The sequence below is a fragment of the Salvia hispanica genome, chromosome 2 (genome assembly GCF_023119035.1).
Source record: "Salvia hispanica cultivar TCC Black 2014 chromosome 2, UniMelb_Shisp_WGS_1.0, whole genome shotgun sequence".
Taxonomy (NCBI): domain Eukaryota; kingdom Viridiplantae; phylum Streptophyta; class Magnoliopsida; order Lamiales; family Lamiaceae; genus Salvia; species Salvia hispanica.
In genome coordinates, this window is record NC_062966.1 from 38,438,484 (window position 1) to 38,458,836 (window position 20,353).

The 20,353-nt window shown below is 34.6% G+C and overlaps 2 protein-coding genes and 1 long non-coding RNA gene across 5 annotated transcripts; 2 read left to right on the plus strand and 1 right to left on the minus strand.

Annotated features, from left to right (window-relative positions):
• Positions 1 to 5,727: 5,727 nt before the first annotated feature.
• Positions 5,728 to 7,968, minus strand: LOC125204583. Of its 3 annotated transcripts, none has more exons than XM_048103270.1 (3): positions 7,176 to 7,968; positions 6,779 to 7,091; positions 5,728 to 6,748 (listed from the first exon to the last, which is right to left on the minus strand). In XM_048103270.1, the coding sequence occupies exons 1-3, from the start codon at positions 7,916 to 7,918 to the stop codon at positions 5,864 to 5,866; spliced, it is 1,941 nt and encodes a 646-aa protein (XP_047959227.1). In that variant the 5' UTR covers positions 7,919 to 7,968; the 3' UTR covers positions 5,728 to 5,863. The 3 variants fall into 3 exon arrangements, with proteins under 3 accessions (XP_047959227.1, XP_047959228.1, XP_047959226.1); XM_048103271.1 differs by having other exon boundaries at positions 5,728 to 6,434; positions 6,579 to 7,091; XM_048103269.1 differs by having other exon boundaries at positions 5,728 to 7,091.
• Positions 7,969 to 9,822: 1,854 nt separating this feature from the next.
• Positions 9,823 to 12,780, plus strand: LOC125206968 (protein NRT1/ PTR FAMILY 5.10-like). Its single transcript, XM_048106181.1, has 4 exons — positions 9,823 to 9,898; positions 9,969 to 10,189; positions 10,973 to 11,481; positions 11,925 to 12,780. Exons 1-4 carry the CDS (start codon positions 9,823 to 9,825, stop codon positions 12,778 to 12,780), a joined length of 1,662 nt encoding a protein of 553 aa, XP_047962138.1.
• Positions 12,781 to 16,555: 3,775 nt separating this feature from the next.
• On the plus strand, positions 16,556 to 19,512 carry LOC125203112. The gene is made up of 7 exons (XR_007173299.1): positions 16,556 to 16,701; positions 17,407 to 17,482; positions 17,553 to 17,642; positions 17,768 to 17,835; positions 17,918 to 18,013; positions 18,624 to 18,819; positions 19,280 to 19,512. It is a non-coding gene; the product is annotated as an uncharacterized LOC125203112 (long non-coding RNA).
• Positions 19,513 to 20,353: the final 841 nt, after the last annotated feature.

A 20,353-nucleotide genomic window follows, 5' to 3' on the forward strand; every position in this document is an offset into this window, starting at 1 on the left:
GAAGAAGCCATCGGAGAGTTGTCGGAGAACGGAGAAAAGAGAAGATCGAAGACAAATCGCCGTCGAGAGAGTGAGAGAGAAAGAGAGTCAGAGAATTAAAAACCCAACCGTCTCACAGCCTCACACATATCACAGGAAACCTGGATCCAACGGCCAGCATCAAGGATCCGAGCGAGCTGCGGTGTGGCTAGATCTCAGCCATTGATCTCAGGTCTCGGTCAAAGCAGGCCATAAGTATTGGGCTAACAATTAAATCCCGATGGGCTGAAACAATAATCAAGCCCGGAAGAATAAATGTCCATAAATCTTCACATTCTCCACCTTGGACTTTTATTTCGGGAAACCACTAGTGCTATTGGTTATGGTGAAAATTCATCATTGCCTTCAAGGCACTTTACCCTTTGACACAAGAGATTACTCCCTAAGTCATTGGACAAGTACCAAGAAAAGATTTGCATTTGAACAACATAGGCTGAGCCCACTTAGTTTATAAAGGACTTTCACTGCCTTAGCCACTAGAGGGCCCCTAAAGGGCTGACCCATTAGACTTAAGGTCTTATGTGTTCCCCAAATGCAATGCATGTCCTACCCAAAATCAAAGTGTAAGTGCTTTATGTATGACAAGAGTTTTTCAATGGATAAACACTTTGTGCCCATGTCAGCAGGATTGTGATCAGTGTGTATTTTATTCGAAGAGACTTCCCCTTTTTCCACCACATCCCTAATGAAATGAAACCTAACATCTATGTGTTTGGTTCTATCATGGAAGACATGGTTTTTACACAATTGTATGGCGAACAACTGACTGTCTGAAAACAAAGAAGGGATATTCACAAGAAACTTGAGTTCAGACAACACTCCCTTCAACCAAATTGCTTCCTTCATAGCCTCTGTAATGACAATATATTTAGATTCAGTTGTTGATAGAGCCACAATGTGTTGAAGTTGACTCTTCCAGCTAATGCAAGATTTGCACACTGTAAAAGCATAAGAGGTAGTAGATTTCCTCTTGTCTCTATTATTTGCATAGTAGTAGGACATTGGTCTTTACTCAACACAAAATGGGCAGCCAAGGGAACATAGGCTTGTTTAGCATTCAACATATTAAACTTAGCAAGGATTTTCTGCACATAAGGTTCTTGGTGAAGAATCAAAACATAATTTTTTCTATCTCTAAAAATATTGATTCCTAAAATCTTCTTTGCATCACCAAGATCTTTCATATCAAAGTTATCACACAAGGCAGATTGCACAAGCTTAATAGCATTCAAGCTAGGATACATAATGAGCATTTCATCAACATATAACAGAAGAAACACAGAAGAAACACAGGATCTTTACTCAAATTTTTCACATATAAGCAAGCATCAAAGGTACTTCTCACAAAACCTAAGTCATGCATGCAATTATTGAACCTAATGTCCCACTGTCTTGGGGATTGTTTCAAACCATACAGAGCTTTTTTAAGTAAGCAAACATGATTAGGACTTTTGATCAACAAATCCTTCGGGTTGTTTCATGTAAATTGGCTTATCCAAGTCACCATGTAAGAAGACAGTTTTTACATCCATTTGCTTCATTTCGCAATTAAAGAAAGCATACAAGACAAGCATTAATCTAACTGTAGTAAACTTGCGTTAATTTCTGTCCAACCCCAATTAGTTTGAGGTTTTTTAGGGAGTACCCCAAAAGCAAAACCGAGGGCTTTGCCCAAAGCGGACAATGTCATATTAATGTGGAGTTCGAGTGTGCACCACCGGGACCCAAAAGTGGTATCAGAGCCCAGGTGGCTATGGGTCATGCCTGGATGAGCCTCGGTTAGTGTCGGGCCCTAAAGGACTCAGAGTTAGAGTCGGGCCCTGACTCGAATTATTTTAACACGAGAAATACCCGCAAGTGTACGGGGCTATCGTAGTATAAGCAAGTCAAGAGTATCGTATCCACAGAGACTAATTAAGTGCTTAAGTACCTCGAATCAAGATCATTCGCTATTTAGACAACCGAAGATTGGGTTTTTGTATCTAAATCGTAAGAACAAAGAATCAAAACAAAGTAATAAAATGAAGATGAGTGAATTGAAGAGAAAGTGGAGAAAGAGTAGAGCTTTGGGATCCAACTACAATGTTATAGTCTTGATTAATCTCACTGAACCTCTAAATCAATCTTCGAGCTATGCCGACTGGGGTCTCAAGAGTTACTAAGCTATCACGAAGGTAAGATCATGCCTTCTCTCGAATGCACATGACTTGTAGGTTGCATGCTAGGTCCAAAGTCTCCTTATAGTATAAGCACACAACTCCAAAAAGCTCCTAAGATTTATACCCTCACACAAAACCTCACTCCTCTCGGATGATATTGATTAAGGTGTTGTCCACTCCCAAATCACACATTTGTTAATCAACTCTCATATATTGTAAAAATGTAAAGATGCATTCAAACGGGTAGCTAATCCAATGAATGTAAAAGAGCGGGAATGACAAAATAACTACATGAGCCAAGCATAACATTAAAAGATCGATTCACCTATTTGTGTCTCTAGGATTATTAGGAAAGTCGCTACCATAGGATAAGCCCTCTCTCGAGTGCACCTACCCAGTTGATTAGATTCTAACTATCATAGTCTCCTTCCAATAGATTAGATTCTAACTCCTTAAGTTCCTAAGACTCAAGCCCTCACATAGGGTCCCCTCTCTCGAGTGTAGATAAACCATGTGTTGTACTCGTTCCTTTTACCACATAAAACTAGCCATCTCTCGATTAATCTAGTTAAACGGACATGGTTCTAAAGTTGGCCAAACAAAAGAACAATAAAAGCACAAGAACAAGCAAAATAATCACAAGAGCTAGGCGAAGGTTCAATTCAATTAAATCAAAACATATTCAAAGTAATCTTCACCCAAAGCTCCACAAATGTATCTAGCTACTCATGTTTAACAAGAATTCAACAAAATCATCGGTAGAAAACATGGAAAACACAAGTAAATCCCGGAGATGAATTGGGGGTTGAGAATCCTTCGTCTTGATGGTTGAAATCTTCTCAATCACCCTCCTCTTGCTCTTGGACGAAAATTGGTGTATATGAATGTTTGGAGGCGGAAGAATGGTGTAGGAGGCGGATGGGCGTCTCCCTTGAACCCTAGGCGTTGCACATATATATAAAGCAAAACACCCGCCCGGGCGCCGTGCCCGGGCGTTTTTCTTCTCAAACTTGAGGGCGTTTTCTTTCCTAAGTCAGGCGTTTTCACTGGACTGGGCAGTGTTCGTCTAATGGCCATAACTTCTTCAACCGGACTCCAATTGAGGCGTTCAAGATACCCACGTGAAGCTCTTTCGAAGACGAAGAGAATGGTATGAATTAGGGGCTGATTGGAAATTGAAATCTCCAGAAAAACAGCCTCGAACTAAGGCTATTGCACATCCACTTGTTTTGCACATTTTTCTACACATTCTTCACAAAATGGTCAAATACCAAAATAATAGAGAATTAATCATAACCATATCCGATAATAGACGAAAATGTGATCAAAACCATGCAAGATTACTCTCTAAAACCAAGCAAAATCCAAGTATGTCAAGCCCTGGATGACCCAGGTGCCAGGGCTGGAACGACCCATGTTCGTGTCGACTGCGTTCCCGATGTTGTCTCAGTTTGAGGGGAGGTTTGTTGGGTTACAAACCTCTCCCACATCGGATGAGTGAGGGAAGTTGGAAGGTGTATATAATTCTTGTCCAACCCCAATTAGTTTGAGGCCTTTTGGGGAGTACCCCAAAAGCAAAACCGTGAGGGCTTTGCCCAAAGCGGATAATATCATACTAATTTGGAGTTCGGGTGTGCACCACCGAGACCCAACAGTGGTATCAGAGCCCTTGTTCAGGGACTGGGCCTGTGTGGCTCGGGGGTTTGGTGGTTGCGCTTGCAAGTTCTCCAATGTCTCCCCGTGAGCTCGACCAAGACCTGTGGTGACCGGGTGACCTGTAACATGAGGCACACATGTGGTCTTGGTTTAGTGGTCTTGGTTTGAGGGGAGGATTGTGAGGGCAAACAATTCCCACGTTGGAGAATGAACAAGACTTGCAAGTGTATAAATGGACTACCCCAACTCTAAGGCCTTTTGGGGAGTATCCCAAAAACAAAACCGTGAAGGCTTTGCCCAAAACGGACAATATTATACTAATGTGGAGTTCGAATGTGCGCCACCGAGACCCAACATACGACGGTAAGTAAGACTTGCTAAGTAAAAATTCTGTCATGTGTTAATCCGATTGTAAAGTGCGACATCGAATTATGTGCTGATCAAGTAAATAATCTAATTTAGTGGTTAGGATTGAATAGTCATGGAGAGTAAAATTATAATATTAAAGGCTATTATAGTTTAGCATATCAAAAGACAATTAATTAGAGTTGTAAATTACATTAAATATATTAATTAATTCAGCCTTAATTCAATAACATAATCTCCTTTTACCTCTTTGTCTTTTGCTTTTCTAAAAGTTTGTATTTGTCTTCAGTTTTCTCTCTCTTTAATTTATCTTTTGCTTATCTCAAGATTTGAATTTCTCTTTTGCTTTTGCTTTTGGATTCAGCTCAATAATCTTTTGCATATCTTAATGCTATTGAAAGTCATTATTGCTTATATGTTATACTAATAAATTATGTTATACGGAGTACTAGTATTAAAGTATTACTATAATTTTATAAAATACTAGTCAATTATATCATAACTTTGATAATTTTCTCAATTATTTTTGTCTCTTACAAGACAAAAATTTGCTAAAGAAATACTATTAGCGGCCGCCCCTTCATTGCAAATACCCTTATATTTAATCTGCATGAAAAATATTTAATCACTATAAAACTTTTGTAATATTATCCTACACACCTACTATGAATACTGCATTTGTGCAAAGGAGGTACACCACCATGGGCCAAATCCAAGCTGGTGATAGTATTGGATTCAAGATGATTTCATTAAATTTGGGAATAGAGTTTATGAGAGTTGAGATTGAGGAATGAAATGAAAGCGTGGATAAAATTGATACAAAATTTAATTTGGGAGTGAATTAGTAATCTTGAGAGAAGATTAATTTTAGTCTACAAATATTAGGTTAAATTGAAAAATTTATGCAAAAGGCTCTTTGCATTTTATTTAATAGATTATGTTTAGATGGAGTTAAATCTTTTAGCCCGTTTGATTAGAATATGTAAAACAAGATAAGAAATATGTGCTTCATATCAATCTATGCAGAGATAATATTTTTCGTTATTGTTTAATAAAAAAGGAATTATATAAATTTGTATACTAGTAACAAACAAGAGTTGCTTAACTGGAATAATTGGTGGGTTACATATACATATACATGATTAAAGTTAAAATTATGGCAAGATTGCTACAAAACCTTGTCTTATGATATCAAATCATTAGAAACGTCTAAATACAATTATCTATTTTACGTGAGATACAAGTAGTACGAAATAGTAATAATATTTTTTTATCCTTATAAAACAATATTAAAAATATTTGTACTAGTAAAAAATAATGATAAAATTTTATATATCACTCGTAGATATAAGTTAGCCCATTTCGAGTTTATAACTTATAGAATAGGTTGTGTGGGCGTCAGGTCCAACTAAGTATACATCAAAAACACGGGCAAAGCTCGTTATTAACTAAATAAACATTACTTTCTTGAATGAAAAGAAAACATTTCATATTTACAAGCGCACTTGATACTATCTACTTTGAAGTAGCACTCTCTACATTATAAAATTCTTCACATTCATATTTAACGTAAAACAAATAGTAAGTAGTACTTTTGTTGAATTAAACATAACACTGCACAACGTAAATATGTAAAGAACGAACTAATAATCTAAAACAGATAATTTCTCTAAATCAACCGCCTTTAAGTGCCCTTTTGCGATCATTCTTCTACCGCATAAATAGAGACAAATGAAGAAGTTGCATAATGCACAGTAAAATCCTTGGTCTTCATTCTTATTGCAACGACAAATATCACAGCGGCGTTTTGTGGTGAGAAGTTGAAAGGTGAGAGGGTGTGGATGGGTTTCTGCATCCACATGACATTCCTGCCCAAACTTCATGTTTCTATACTCGCCGGATGTAGTTGGAAAGCATTTGGGATGGAAGGATATATCGCAGCTGCGGCAGCGATACATCCAAGTCCTGGGATTCATTTGTGTTTCGCACTGATCGCAGTAGAAATCTCCAGGACGATTGAGAGTGGCGTCATTCGTCAACAGCAGTGGGTGGTGCTCGTCCCATCTACGGCTACTGACTGATGCCGGCAGCACAGCGCATCTGACATGCACAATGAAATCACATGGGCTGTTGCTGCAACACCTGTAACAATCATAATCGTCTATGTCTTTGCCACAACCAGCAGCACACGTCAAGCTCCACCAGATGATATCCCTGCATAGATCCGACTTAGTCACATACTTGAGGAGATGTTGCGGGTGAGCTGCGTGGTGTATGGTATCCGGCATACAAGCACACTTGATATCAACTACGAAGTCGCACTTTGTACAAGTGTAAAACAGCCCATTAGTTCCGTACCTACAGAGACTGCAATGTTGCATCTCCCAAGGTCGACGTTTGTCACAAGATTGGAGGAGAAGATGGTGATCATCATGTTGGTGGAGTGGAAGTGAGGAGAGTTGAGGTGGCATGTGAAAGCAAGCCAAGTGAAGATTGTATTTGCATTCACTGCAACTCATATAATAGTAGCATTTACTACTACTTCTTGCTGCTGATGATGATGATATAGGAGTGATGCACCCATCACAGATCAATTCCGATCTCACTCCATAATTCTCCTCGTCTTCTTCTTCTCCTATGATTTGAGGGTGTTGAGATGTGGATGAGACTAAAGTGAGCTCATGTTGGTGATGAAGGAACTTATATTTCACATTTACCAACTCATCAATAGCAGCAGCAGCAGGGATGATGATGGGTGGTATCAATTTCGTTTCTCCTTCTCCTCCTCTTTGTCTCATCACAAAAGGTGTAATTAGTTCCACGGACACCTCATTCATTGGAAGACGGACTACATCTTTCCCGATGGATGCACTTGCATAATAGTAAAACAATAATACTTTAGTACTTACTATAGTATAAAAGTAATGACATGAATGATGTAAAAATAAATCATACTCAGTGATGGGAGGAGGCGGCTTGTTGAAGGCACATTTGACGTGGACAATAAACCTACATATTCGACAATGATATATCCAATATTTGAGGCGCAAAATTTCGCTGCATACATCACATTTGTAGTTAAATCTGAAATATTCTTGTGGGATGCAAGAAGAGAGAGAAAGAGGGTGATGATGGTCTTCCCTTTTCAAGTATTGAGGCAAGGAACCACATTTTTGATGGATCAAATATTGGCAATCATCTTTGGTGCATATATAGGAACCATCACTGCGTGTGGTGCCGCAAGCATCGCACTTGAAGGGACACCTTCTCCTCAACAACTTCAAGTCATGGCTGTGGTGACTTGCATCCGTCACGCCTTCGTCCTGCGCGCATCTCAGGTGCACCTGGAATGTACATCCCGAGCTTGTACATTTGTAACCAACGGTAAAAATATACTTTTTGCAGATACACCTCAATAATTCATGACCATGGCGTTGGCTGAGTATGTGATGAGTGTGCAATGGATGTCGTATCTCTCTCACCGTCGCTGCACATTCTTCGTGTAATAGCATCGAATACTTGCATCCCATGACGCTGCACCCATAAGCTTGCTCTCCGCTACTAAATGAACGTTCACAACCATAACATTCATCTCTTCCAGTAGTATCCACCAGAGTAAGTGGATGCCTGTGGCTCCAATGATCAAGCATCTCCTTCTCCTCATCCTCCATCTCTCTCTTTTTTTCTATCTCACTCATTATATGTGTTTTGTTTGTTGTAGTAACTAGTTTTGGAAATAATATGAAATGCTATCCCATCTCTCAAATGATTTTATAACCAACATTTACCTCAAACCGACAATAAAATCAAACAAAACTTCCAACCACAGCAAAGAATATTGTATCACTCAACTGTCACATCAGTCAAAAGAATCTCTCCCTCTTTCTTTGGCATGTTGTCTTTGTCTTTTCCTTTTTCATGTAATCACCAATCTTCTTTTTTGTTGAAAACGAGGAATACTAAGAGAGTAATTAATTAAGACTTGTGAGTAAAAATTCTACCCCCTTCGTTCCCAAAGAATATGAACATTTGGTTCAATACGAGTTTTAATGCATAATTGGAAAAGTGAGAGAGATAGAAAGAAAAAGTTTTTAAAGTATTTTTAATAGAGAATAAATCTCAATTAAGTAGTTTAATATATCAAAAGACAATTAATTACAGTTGTAAATAACATTAAATAACGTTCAATCTTTGCTAAATGGAATAGAAGAATCATAGTAGTACTAAACTTCGCAAGTAATTAATTCAATAACATAATCTCCTTTTATCTCTTTGTCTTTTGCTTTTCTAAAAGTTTGTATTTGTCTTTTGTTTTCTCTTTCTCTTTTTCTTTCCCTTTCTCTTTAATTTATCTTTTGCTTTTCTCACGATTTGAATTTCTCTTCTAGCTTTTCCTTTTCGAATTAAGCTCAATAATCTCTTGCATATCTTATTGCTATAGAAAGTAATTTTTGCTCATATTTTATACTAATAAATTATGTTATACGGAGTACTACTAATTTAGGCAAAAATTAATCATATTAAAATATTGTAACTTTATAAAATATTAGTCAATTATATCATAATTTTGATAATTTTCTCAATTATCTCTAACCAAAAAGAATTTGGTGTCCTTTTGTCTTCATTTTTAGTATATAGTCATATTTGGGCATTTTTTCTATCAAGAGTGTCCAAATATAGACTTACAAGACAAAAAATTGCTAAAGGGATACTATTAGTGGCCGCACCTCCTTTGCAAATGCCCCTATATTTAATCTGCATGAAAAATATTTAATCACTAATAAAACTTTTGTAATATTATCCTACACACCTACAATGAATACTGTATTTGTGCAAAGGAGGTGCCAAATCCAAGCTGGTGATAGTATTGGATGCATGTATTTATTAAAAATGAATCGTTTTTTTATGAAACTCTCAATCAAACCCAAACAGATTGGAGTATCTAAATTTAAAAATCAACACCCAATAATTTCATAGCATAATAAGTATAATTACCATATAGAGTACTATAATAAGTTGATCCTCTCGATACAAAGTTCTACTTGGTTCTCCAACTGTATAAGAGGTTGTGGGCTTGTATCCATCTTCTTCTCCTAGGCCCAACAAAGCCCATTCCAATCCATTACTTCCATATTTTTTTATTCTTTTTAACTTCTTTTGAAATAAATGTTGAGTAAGTACTTGGCTTCCGGATTGTTTATTTATTTATTAGAATATTTTCCATGTGACTCTTTTATTTCTTTTACTACTTGGACTTTTGATTCTCGTGATCAACAATTCGGCCCGCACACTAATAATCCAATTGGGCAATGAGGTCAACATTGCAACCACTAAGAAGAAAATTATGTACCACGTGGTCTCCTTCCCTTCTACATATAGTCTTTCAAATTGATGGTTTAGTGATTTTGATTGGTCCTAGAATTTAATTACTAGTCAAAATCAAAAACCTAAATATTTGGATTTGAAATAGAGAAAACGTCTTTTTATCCAACACGCAATAAAATCCCTTAACTAAATGTTTCAAGTAAAAAGGATGAAACCATGTATCTATCACAAGTGGCGTATCCAGAATTTTTTTTACACTGGTTTCTCGAGTCCAGCAATGAAGCTCGTCCAACTCATCCGCGAATGGTGTCGCGACTACGTTGTCTTCACCAATTCCATCGTTTTCATCTTAGGTGAGATTAATCATCTCAAAATTTATCGACGGAATATTCCAAGATTATTGATTGTGCTAAGCAAACGTAGGCCTAATATTTAGCTACAAGTTGGTGGAGAAGACGTTTCTGAACATCTTGATCACGCGCCTCACCAACGCGTGGGAGGATTACGACTTCCGGCGAGCTGTCGTGGTCGTGAATTTGCAGGAAGGATCGGCCGCGCTTCTCGTGGCGTTCTTCGCTTATGTCGCCGACGTTCGCTCCGGCCGCTTCAAAATGGCGGTTTTCTCCACCGCAGTTTGCATCATCGTGAGTTGTCTTTTGCATATACCAAAATGAAATTATAGATAAAATTTTTGGAGGTAGGTAGATAAATTAAAAAGAAATTGGTAGATATTGACCTCAATTTACTCAAATAGATCCCAATAATTTTATACTCCTATTTTAAGTTAGTAAACTACGGTGGTGTTCGGTTGTCATGACTATCCGTCAAGGATTAAGTTGATGGGGTTAATCTTATGAACCAAACATGATACATATTTAATCATGAGATTTAGTCTTGTCAACCATCTATGATTAAGTTGAGGGGGTTAATCTTATGAACCAAACATGATACATATTTAATCATGAGATTTAGTCTTGTCAACCGAATACCCCCTACATTAACTTATTTTAGCCTTATGCATACATATTTTGACCTTTCTCATTTACTTTTACTACTCATTTGAATATCAATTATTTGCACTTATTTTTTCATTTTTTCTCTAACCTAATCCTCCTATATTTGATCTGATTTCGGATAATTTCGACAAAATTAAGAATGAAAAGAAAAAAAAAATGTGAAAATTTCCGTGTAGAGACCTTTCGTTTGCAGTATGCCTCATTTAAGTTCGATATGTATTTAAAGAAATGCGAAGGAAAATTAGTGAAAAAGTTTGCAAAACATGGACTAGTTTTACATAGTATATTAATTTTGTAATTAATAGCTAATTGAACGTGTAATCTATTTATTAAATATAATAAAAGTGAAATGAGATATGTAAGTGAAAAAAGAATTGAGAGTTTTAATGACTTATGGAGAGAATATTTCAGGGACTGTCGCTCAACGCTCAGGCAGTTGGAAACAACGAGCAACGCCTCGATTTTCGTTTATTCTACCCTGCATTGGGCCTCATGACTCTGGCGCAAGCAGCGCAAACTTTCACGCTGCGTGCATTTCTTGATGATCAGCTGCGGCCGAGGGATGCCACTGTAGCCCCCGCAGCCGCCCACCTCACGGACGGGAGGCGCAGCATGTTCTGGTGGTACTTTGTCGCCTTCACGGCCGCCATTTTCGCGCAGTTTGGGCCTTTAGCGGATTACGAGTTTAGGAAACTCGCAATAGTGTTAGCGGCCATGATGGGATCTTGCTTCTTATTGTTCTTGCTGGGTACCAAATACTACGTCTTCGTCTCCACGGTTCCGAACCCTTTCAGAGGCGTTGGATCCGTCCTTGTCAAGGCGGTCGCCAAGAGAAAAGTCGAGTATCCGCAATCTCCAGAGGGGTTGTTCCACAACTTTAACGGCGATCTGCATATCCCGCCTCGTGTTCCGTGGTTGAGGTGGGTAAATAATGTTTTGTTGAGATATTCACATATAAGTTGTCTCGTAACGAAAATGTTAATTAATTGAAAAGTTGATCAACAAGTTGAACCACTCGTCCTATCACCGGTTGGATTTTAAAATGGACATTCATTAGGGTTTAATGTGAATATTTGATCATTCATACCTAGCCCAACCTAAAAGACTAGGGTTTAGTTGTGTTCATATTTAGTTGTTCATGACAATCTCTCATTCATGTATTTGTAGCTAGGATTGATACTTCTCTAATTACATTCATCCACTTGAGGGATTATATACAATAAGGAAAGGCTAAATTTCTACTCCATTCTTTAATAATTAACCATCTTTCCTTAATTTGGTTAAATTGATTTTCTCTTGATTTATCTCTTCATTCGACACTGTCATGTTTCCTCACCTTGAGCCTGGTTGCCGCTTCCGGCAGCACCTTCTTCTTCGAAGAAGCCCTCAGCCTCAGCGAAAACATACGCCACGTCATCTTCTTCGCCAATCTACAGAAGTTCACAGAGGTAGTAGTCTCAGAAATATGCTACTACACAATCGAGCGCCTAAAGAGATACAATGAGCAGAAAATGGAGCTCGTGAGAATCGGAATTGGGATGTCGTGCTGCATGCTATGCTGCATGGCTGCCTGGGCGACTTCGCCCAGGCAGCACGGGACTGGCATGAGCGTGTACTGGCTAACTCCGCGCTACTTGTTGTTGGGGATAACGCGGGGACTCGCTGGGGATGGGCTTGAATTGTTCTACAAATCTCAGGTTTTGGAGAGTTTGTTCCGATTCGGGCCGCCGTTCGTGGAGATCATGATGGGGGTTGGAAGATATCTGAGCATCGTTTGTGTCTTTGTGTTTAGCGGAGAGTGGTTTCAGAAGGATCTAGAAGATAGTCGTCTCGACAAGTATTATATTTTTTTGGGGTGTTTGAGTGTTGGGAATTTTGTGGCCTACTGTTTGGCAGCGCGGTGGTATGGAGACGACGACTTCCTGGTGGACGAAGAGATGGGGATTGTAGAGCAAATGCTGGCCGAGATAGAGGGGCGCCAGCGGGCGCTGTCAGAGCCCGAAGAGAGAAGAGTGCGTGGAGAAGGTAATAGAGGGGAAAGCTCCGCCTCTGTCTCTGGATTCGGACAGGAGGCGGAGGTATATGAAGACCCGCTTTTGGGGTCTTCGGAATCCAACAAAAATTTATCTGCATATAATTATGTGTTGATGCGCGCAGTGACAGTGTTTTCACGTCTGAACTCAAGAGCGGCGCGCAGGCGGCGGCTGAAGGATCAATAGAGTATATATATAGTATTCCCTCTGTCCACTCGTTAAGAGTCTCAGTTTGACTTACCATAAATTTTAACAAAATTTTCAAGACTATTCTACCCTTTTCTTATATAATTTATTATTATAATTAACATATAAAATATTTTTACCATACATGCCATAGTGCAGTGTCATGTTTTACACTATTAATTAAATAATAATACTAATAAAATTAATAAATTTATAAATATAAATAATAGTGTTAAAATTTGAAATTAATGATAATTTGAAAAATAATGTTATGACACTGTAATAGTCTATGATACAACAATAGAAAAAACTTTAATAAACAATAATAATTATATCACATCTAATTTTTTTAAATTGTAATTTACAAATTTTATTTGATTAGTAGTACAAAATTATATTTTGATGTTATCAATTAATTTTTAAAATATAAATTATAATATAGTAATTATATGGATTATACAATCGTTATAAATTTATATACTTCATATAATAGGAAATCATATGTTACTTATCTTACGTGAGATTCATATTTAAGCACCACTTTTATTCGAGGTACATTTAATATTATTTGTTTTGTGCTTTTATAGAGTACTAATTTTTACATGTAATATACTATGTATATTGTACCAATCAGCATATACCATCGTTGTGTTATGTTATCGGTCATTAAACGATTGATCATTTGAATTTTAATTAAATTCTAATAATCTTGAAGTCAGTTGATCTTTAATTTATTTATATAATTAGAATATTAATTAACTGTATATTTGGTTTAATCGGAATACTTAATATACATAAGATAACTTTTTAATCATGGAATTTTCTCTTGAAGGTGATTTTATATATAAAAGAAGGTTGAAACGGAATAATATCACTAATATATTTAATTGAAAATGAAAATAAACATGGTAATTAAGGTATTTCCAATTAAAAGTGATATCAATAATATATTTAATTGAAACTGAATACTATTTACTTTTATACATCAAATTATTTACCAATTATACTATCCATAAACACTAATAATAATATGAGTCTTACTATCACTAACACTAATTTAACTATCAATTATCAAGCTGCAACAATAATCAAACTGCATATAAATTTTTTGGAAATTTGTGGTAAACAAAATGGTTAATTAATTTGTTACCATATTTAGAGGTTGGGGTGCATTGAGAGCTAAATAGGGAGGAAGATTTGGTTGGAACCAAGGATGGTGTCGTATACCATCAATGGTTATCCTCCTCGCAGGGTCCACCACCAGGATCCTTTCAATCAAATATTTTTGTATAAATATTTTTTTAATTAAATTCTTCTTCAATTATGTAATTAAATTTATATATTATTTTGCCTCCTATTTGAATCAAAATTGGAATTGTGCTAGATGGTTTAATTTGCCTTCTATTTGGATCAAAATTAAAATTTACTCAATTTATCCTTCATACTATATTTACTCAATTAAAATATTTAATAGTACTATATTTTAAGTAGTCTCCAATAATTATTAAATAATACTACTAAGTTTATTGAATAAATTATGGAATAAAATGGAATTAGAAATATTTAAAATTAAATCTAAACTTATAAAGTTTGTTTGGCTTCTTATAATATAAAGAGTAGTGTACATTGTCACATTATTCAAAACAAACAAGATACATAAAATGTTATCGTTATTTTAAGTGATAGTTTACTTTATATACGTATGAAATAAGAAGTTTGTCTTTTCCAATATATAAAATGCATGTAGTATTTGGCGATGCATATCAAGTTATGCTAAGCTTTATATATAACTAGTTTTACCACCCGTGCTATGCACGGGCCAAATGATTTTCAAAAAATAAAAAAATATATTTAAAATAAATTAAATCAAAATAAAAAATATATAGAAAAAATGAAAAAAATATTGCAAATCAAGAATAGAAACTATTTAACTTTGGTATTCATAAGATTATAAAGATTTAAAAAACATACTTCTACTTCTACATCAATCAATCCACTGTAACAATGAGGGAAATAAATAGAAATTAGGATATACAAACAAAAGATTGAGAAATACTACTAAATACCAAAGTAAATAAATAAAATTATTTGAAAAATAAATAGTTCTTTATAAACAAAACATTGAATTCAAACATCTTCTCAACAAAATCGTTACAAACATCTCTCTGACACCAGTAATTCATACATTTTGAAAGACTTCTTTTTGTAAACAACATTAAAAGTAGAATCATTTCTACTATCATTCTCATCCCCACAAACTAAAATCTTCAAACTACGGCCCAAATATTTTTCAAAAACGAATAATAAGAAAATAGAATTGAGAACTAAATATAACAACATCATGGCATCACCCCCTTCGAAAAGGAAAGATAAATTGAAAAATATATTTCTCATTTGCCTTCTAAAATAAGATAACTATACATTTTAAAAAATAATAAAAACTAAAAGAAGAAGGTAAGTTTAAAATGACAAATAAAATGCAATGATGAAATAGAATGTGATTCATGCACACATTCAATTTATTTGTTTAGTAGTATGATAAAATGAAGAAAAAAATAACTTTTATATAATAAATATAATAAGATAGTTCAAGGTATATAGTTAAATAATTAATGGATTTTCAAATTTTTAACAATTTATGAATGAATGAATGAAGAGGTTCAAAGTATAAAAGTTAACAGCTTACTCCTTTTTATTAAGGATATTTTCTAAGTAAGAAATAAAAGTTTATTAGTGTTTTATTTTGACCTGATATAGGTTTTGAATAATGTAAAAGAAAGTGTATCATAAAAATTAGTGGTGTATGAATTCTAATTTTTTTATATTAGTTTTATACTATTATGTACACGAAATGAATTAGTTGAATATATGTCCATCACTAAAAGTAGTAAAAACGAAGTGAAAGATTTAATTAGGAACAGACTTAAAATGTAATACTCATAAATAAAATGGGTACAGAGGGAGTAGTGGTTTATTTAGTTAAACGGCAAAGTGATTAAAATATTCTAAAGCAAAATATATTAAAATAAAGAATATAGAATGAAAAATAAAAAATAAACTAATTATAAAGAGTATTCAAAACATTATAAACAATAATAAAAAAAAAATTGTATACAAAAAGAATTTTACTAATCATCATTGCATATAACACATCCAAAGGAAATTGACACCGTTGAAAATATAAAATTAAATAAGTTAAATATTGAAATAAAAAAAAAAGACAAAAGTGCAAAAATACCTTCACCTTGAATCAAATTCGACCAATCCAAATTACTCTCACTCAAATTAGACGAACTACGCTAATTAACAAAGTCTCCGTTTATAATAAGGGATCAACATATCCACCCACATCAACTACAAAAAATAAAACTTAATATTAATAAAATAGAAGTAAATTACAAATGATTAAATTAATTATATTTAAATTATAAAAACAAATCAAATATAGGGAATAATTAAGAAATTTACAAAGCAATTATAAAATTACAACACCAAAGAATATGATTTTTCAGATATAACAATAATGGGCTGCAAATAAAATGAAAATGTGGCCCATTCTATACACATATTAATACAAGCCTGCCAAATTTCCTTGCTCCATTAAAACGACCCAAAACAAATAATGAAATAGAATTGATAGTACAACAATTTAATGAGATCTGAATAAATGGAGTACAACCTAGACTGTTTATCTAAAATAAATCTAATTAAATTACATTAGAAATGATTGAACATAAATAGACCATATAAATACCAAATTCTTTCCACCGACAAAACCCTAATCTCTCTGCCTTCACCAAATGTTCGAAACGACGACGCGACGACTCCTCCCCACTCTCAGTCGCCGACGATGCGATCTGGGACACGGTACAACACCAAATGGTTAAAAACTCTTTTCCGCCACTGACCACCAAGAATCAGGTAATGGATGCTCTATCTCTGTGTTAATCCATATCTTGGCCCGTTAATCCCACACTGATTTTTTGCCTTCAGATTTCGTTGATGGGTAGTGAATTTTGCAGATTGGTGAATGATGGTGTTTTTTTACATTTTTAAACCTCTCATATTTTTTGAACTCTTTAGTTCTCTACTTTTATTGTTCTAAATGCATATACAACATACTCCCTCCGTCCCACATTTGTAGTGACAATTAGTTATGGCACGAGTTTTAAGGAATTGGTGGAGTGTGTAATTAATGAAGTGAGAGGTGGAGTGTGTAATAAATGAAGTTAGTTGGTGGAAAGTGAGATGAGTTGACTTTTAGATTTTGATTTATGTTTTGGTTTATTTTTGTGTATATAATGGCATTTGGGTGTAATTTGAGTGAATAATGGGGTAAAATGTTATGTGCAAATATGGTAAATTCTAAATGTTACTCCAAATGTGGGACGGATTTTTATGGCAAAATGTCACTCTAAATCTGGGACGGAGGGAGTACTAATTTGCTTATATTTAGCTGGCTTCTAAAGATGCTAAAAATTGGTCAACAAAGAAAAATCTTTTGGTCAAAGCGGATTGCAATTGTTCAAAGGAGTTAGTCTGTGTAATACACAAGATTGCATTTAATTGTGCATGTGTGATTTAGCTTTGGTTGGTTACTAAATGTACTTTAACTATGATTTACAGTGGCTACTGTCGACAATGGAGATGAACTCTGCAGTATATGGTCATAGATAGGGAGAAAAGCTCTCTTGGATTTGAGGTAAGCATTTTCTCTATGGTTCTTCCTTGGCTGTGTTCAATCGTTATGAAGTTTATGCATTTTAAAACAGGAGTTCTTGAAGAAAATCTGAGACAGAAACTTATTCTCAAAAATAGCGGTGGCAGATAATGAAAGCAAAGTTAAGACAAATATTCATGAGGTAAACAATAATCTAATTAAACTGAATTCAATACTATTTAAAAATCATTGGAATTACAGCAATAACCAACAACACATGAGAACTTTCTCTATCAAGATATAGCATGACATCCATCGTTTTTGCAGGAAATGATCTCCAACAATGACAAAAAGCATCAAAGACAAACCAATATTAAATCCTGATACTGGATGAGGTAAATAATATTACAGATTAATGGTACAAACTTTTTTCTGAAATGCACAAAAAATAGTAAATGAAAAAAATGCAATTTACAGTCAATTTGCAGGAGATGATATAAAAGAACAGACATCATGAAGGGGCCATGACCGGAAGAATAAAAAGTTAGCAGTGGATGCTATGGCAGATTAAAGGTATGAACTTTTTCAGAAATAGGAACATTAAAAAATGAATTCTATATAAACATGTTAGTATACACATATGAGATACAGATGATCCTCCTGCAAATATCATTTAAAGAAGGTAAATGACTTTATATTAGAGCTAATGAACATTTAAATATAGTAAAAGACAGAAAAACAACGAAATGCAAGAACATAAATGAAGAAGGGAGGGAAGAATGTTCAAAGAAACCGAAGTAATCTTTTTGGCTGATAATGTTAAGAGTGATTTTCAAGTGTTATAGCTGGGTATTTATAGGACACACATGGAGTGCATGCTGGTTAAAAAAAGTTTAGGTTCCCAAGAAAACCACAATCATCAAAGAACCTGCCATATAATAAATATAAATATTGGGTCAGTTAATAATATTCACTAAAAGGCCTTTAAGAATAATATGCAAAAAAGTTAAAATTATAATTATAATTATAATTTTATAAACACACATTGATATAGGACATTTAAATTACTGGAAAAAAAATTGGTAAAGCTCGGACCATTTAATTTCATAAAGTTCAGAATCATATAACTTCATATAAAGCCCATTTCATCTATTATATTACTAACTCACTCTTGTGTATATAGGTGATTCATTCAGCCGTGACACAATACAAACCCTAATATAAATGAGCCGCCTCTCACTCTACAGAATAAGGAGAGAGGGTTCTAGACAACTGGAACGCCACAATCCACAAAGAGAGCACGGATAACGTGGCAGGCGTGGGTGCCTAAACTCTACTCTACTCTACTCTACTTTACTCATCAGCACAAAACAGAAAAGGTATCAAATTCTTTCTTTAGATATGAATCCAAATTGGCTCAGAGATGTAGTTGTTTTATATCACCTTAACAGATGCATATAGATTATTATACATGATAAAATTAAATCACCCAATTCTACTTTTTTCAGACCATATTCACCTAGAGTTAAATTATTAGTATTTCGGAATTAAATTAAAGATCTTGAATATTATTATACTATTTTTCAGATTAGATATATTTCTATTTTGTATTTTAACTGTCAGATACTAATAACTAAATTGTTTCCATGGAAAATTATTGAATATAATTGGGTTTCCCTTTTTGTTCCAAGAAAAAGTGAGAATATTCATATAGTTGTATTCAATAATTCTGCACTTTTTGAATACAGAAATTTACTATTTCACATATTATTTCGAAAATATATACTCCAAACGATATATTTTTATGATTCCTAAAATTCTTTTTGTATTTATTATCAGGGACAACATCTCATTGAAAAGAGACAAATGGATCACTGACAACTTTCTCTCTCATTTCAAAAATAGATTTTGTAATAGAAGAAATAGATTTAGTAATAGATAGTAGTAATAAAATACTACAACCTATACATACCTTCAAGGCTGCAACGCCATAGTAGACTGGATCTATTGTGTGCAAAGAGAAAATAGGCGTGCAACTCAAAAAATGAATTTTTAAAGCATACAAAATTATTTTTAAAAAAAGAAAACAAATGACATTTTCCAGCCAAAAATGTGTCAGGCAGTCCAAAAAACTGCTACTTTACATATTGATAGATGAATTTAGAATAAATATATTTTGAAATATTAAAATCTTAGCAATACGCACTAACCAATTAAATTATAGTATTACATTCATTCTATGGTAGTTGAATTGTGTTCCTTTCGAGCTAATCCTTTATATTAAATTATAGTATTATGAAATTTTGTTGAATAGTACTCTTTATAATACAAATATGGTAGTTTATTACACGTTTGTAATTTTAGCAAAATTGGAGATGAAAAATATTTATTTAATTTATTCAATTATTTGGCAGTTAAACTATAGTCATCTAACTATAACATTGAAAAAATGTTTTCCTATTTTTCAAAACTTAGAGCACTCATAATGCAGCCCCTTTCAGGGTGGTCGCCCGACAAGGGCTGCATTACAGACCCCCATTTTACATCGGCTGCCGGCCTTTAACCCGGCTGAATCGCCTGTGTTTTCGGCAGACGGGTCGTTATCGTGGCTATTTATATATTATAACATATATAAATTAAAATTTGATACGAGTGTAATCTCGACAACACCAGGCGGAGCGTCACAGGAGGAAAGGCATGATCAAGAGGTCCCCGAAGAGGTACAGCCGTCGAAGGTAGTGGCTGAAGCAAGTGTTCGGGAAGACGCTGAAGAGAGTAGGAGAAGCCGTCCCAAGCGGCTGACTCGGAAGCCCGACAAGTACCAAGACTTTGTTTCACGTTGATTTATTTATTTAGATAAGTATTTTGGATATTTAGTATTTTTTTGGTTATTTCTTTTTGAACAATTGTTGA

Coding starts and splice junctions, on each gene's coding strand:
- LOC125206968 (XM_048106181.1), top strand. CDS start 9,823: ATGAAGCTCGTCCAACTCATCCGCGAATGGTGTCGCGACTACGTTGTC. Junction 9,899..9,968: donor TTCCATCGTTTTCATCTTAG/GTGAGATTAATC, acceptor AAGCAAACGTAG/GCCTAATATTTAGCTACAAG. Junction 10,190..10,972: donor CCACCGCAGTTTGCATCATC/GTGAGTTGTCTT, acceptor AGAATATTTCAG/GGACTGTCGCTCAACGCTCA.
- LOC125204583 (XM_048103269.1), bottom strand. CDS start 7,918: ATGAGTGAGATAGAAAAAAAGAGAGAGATGGAGGATGAGGAGAAGGAG. Junction 7,092..7,175: donor CCGCCTCCTCCCATCACTGA/GTATGATTTATT, acceptor CTATTATGCAAG/TGCATCCATCGGGAAAGATG.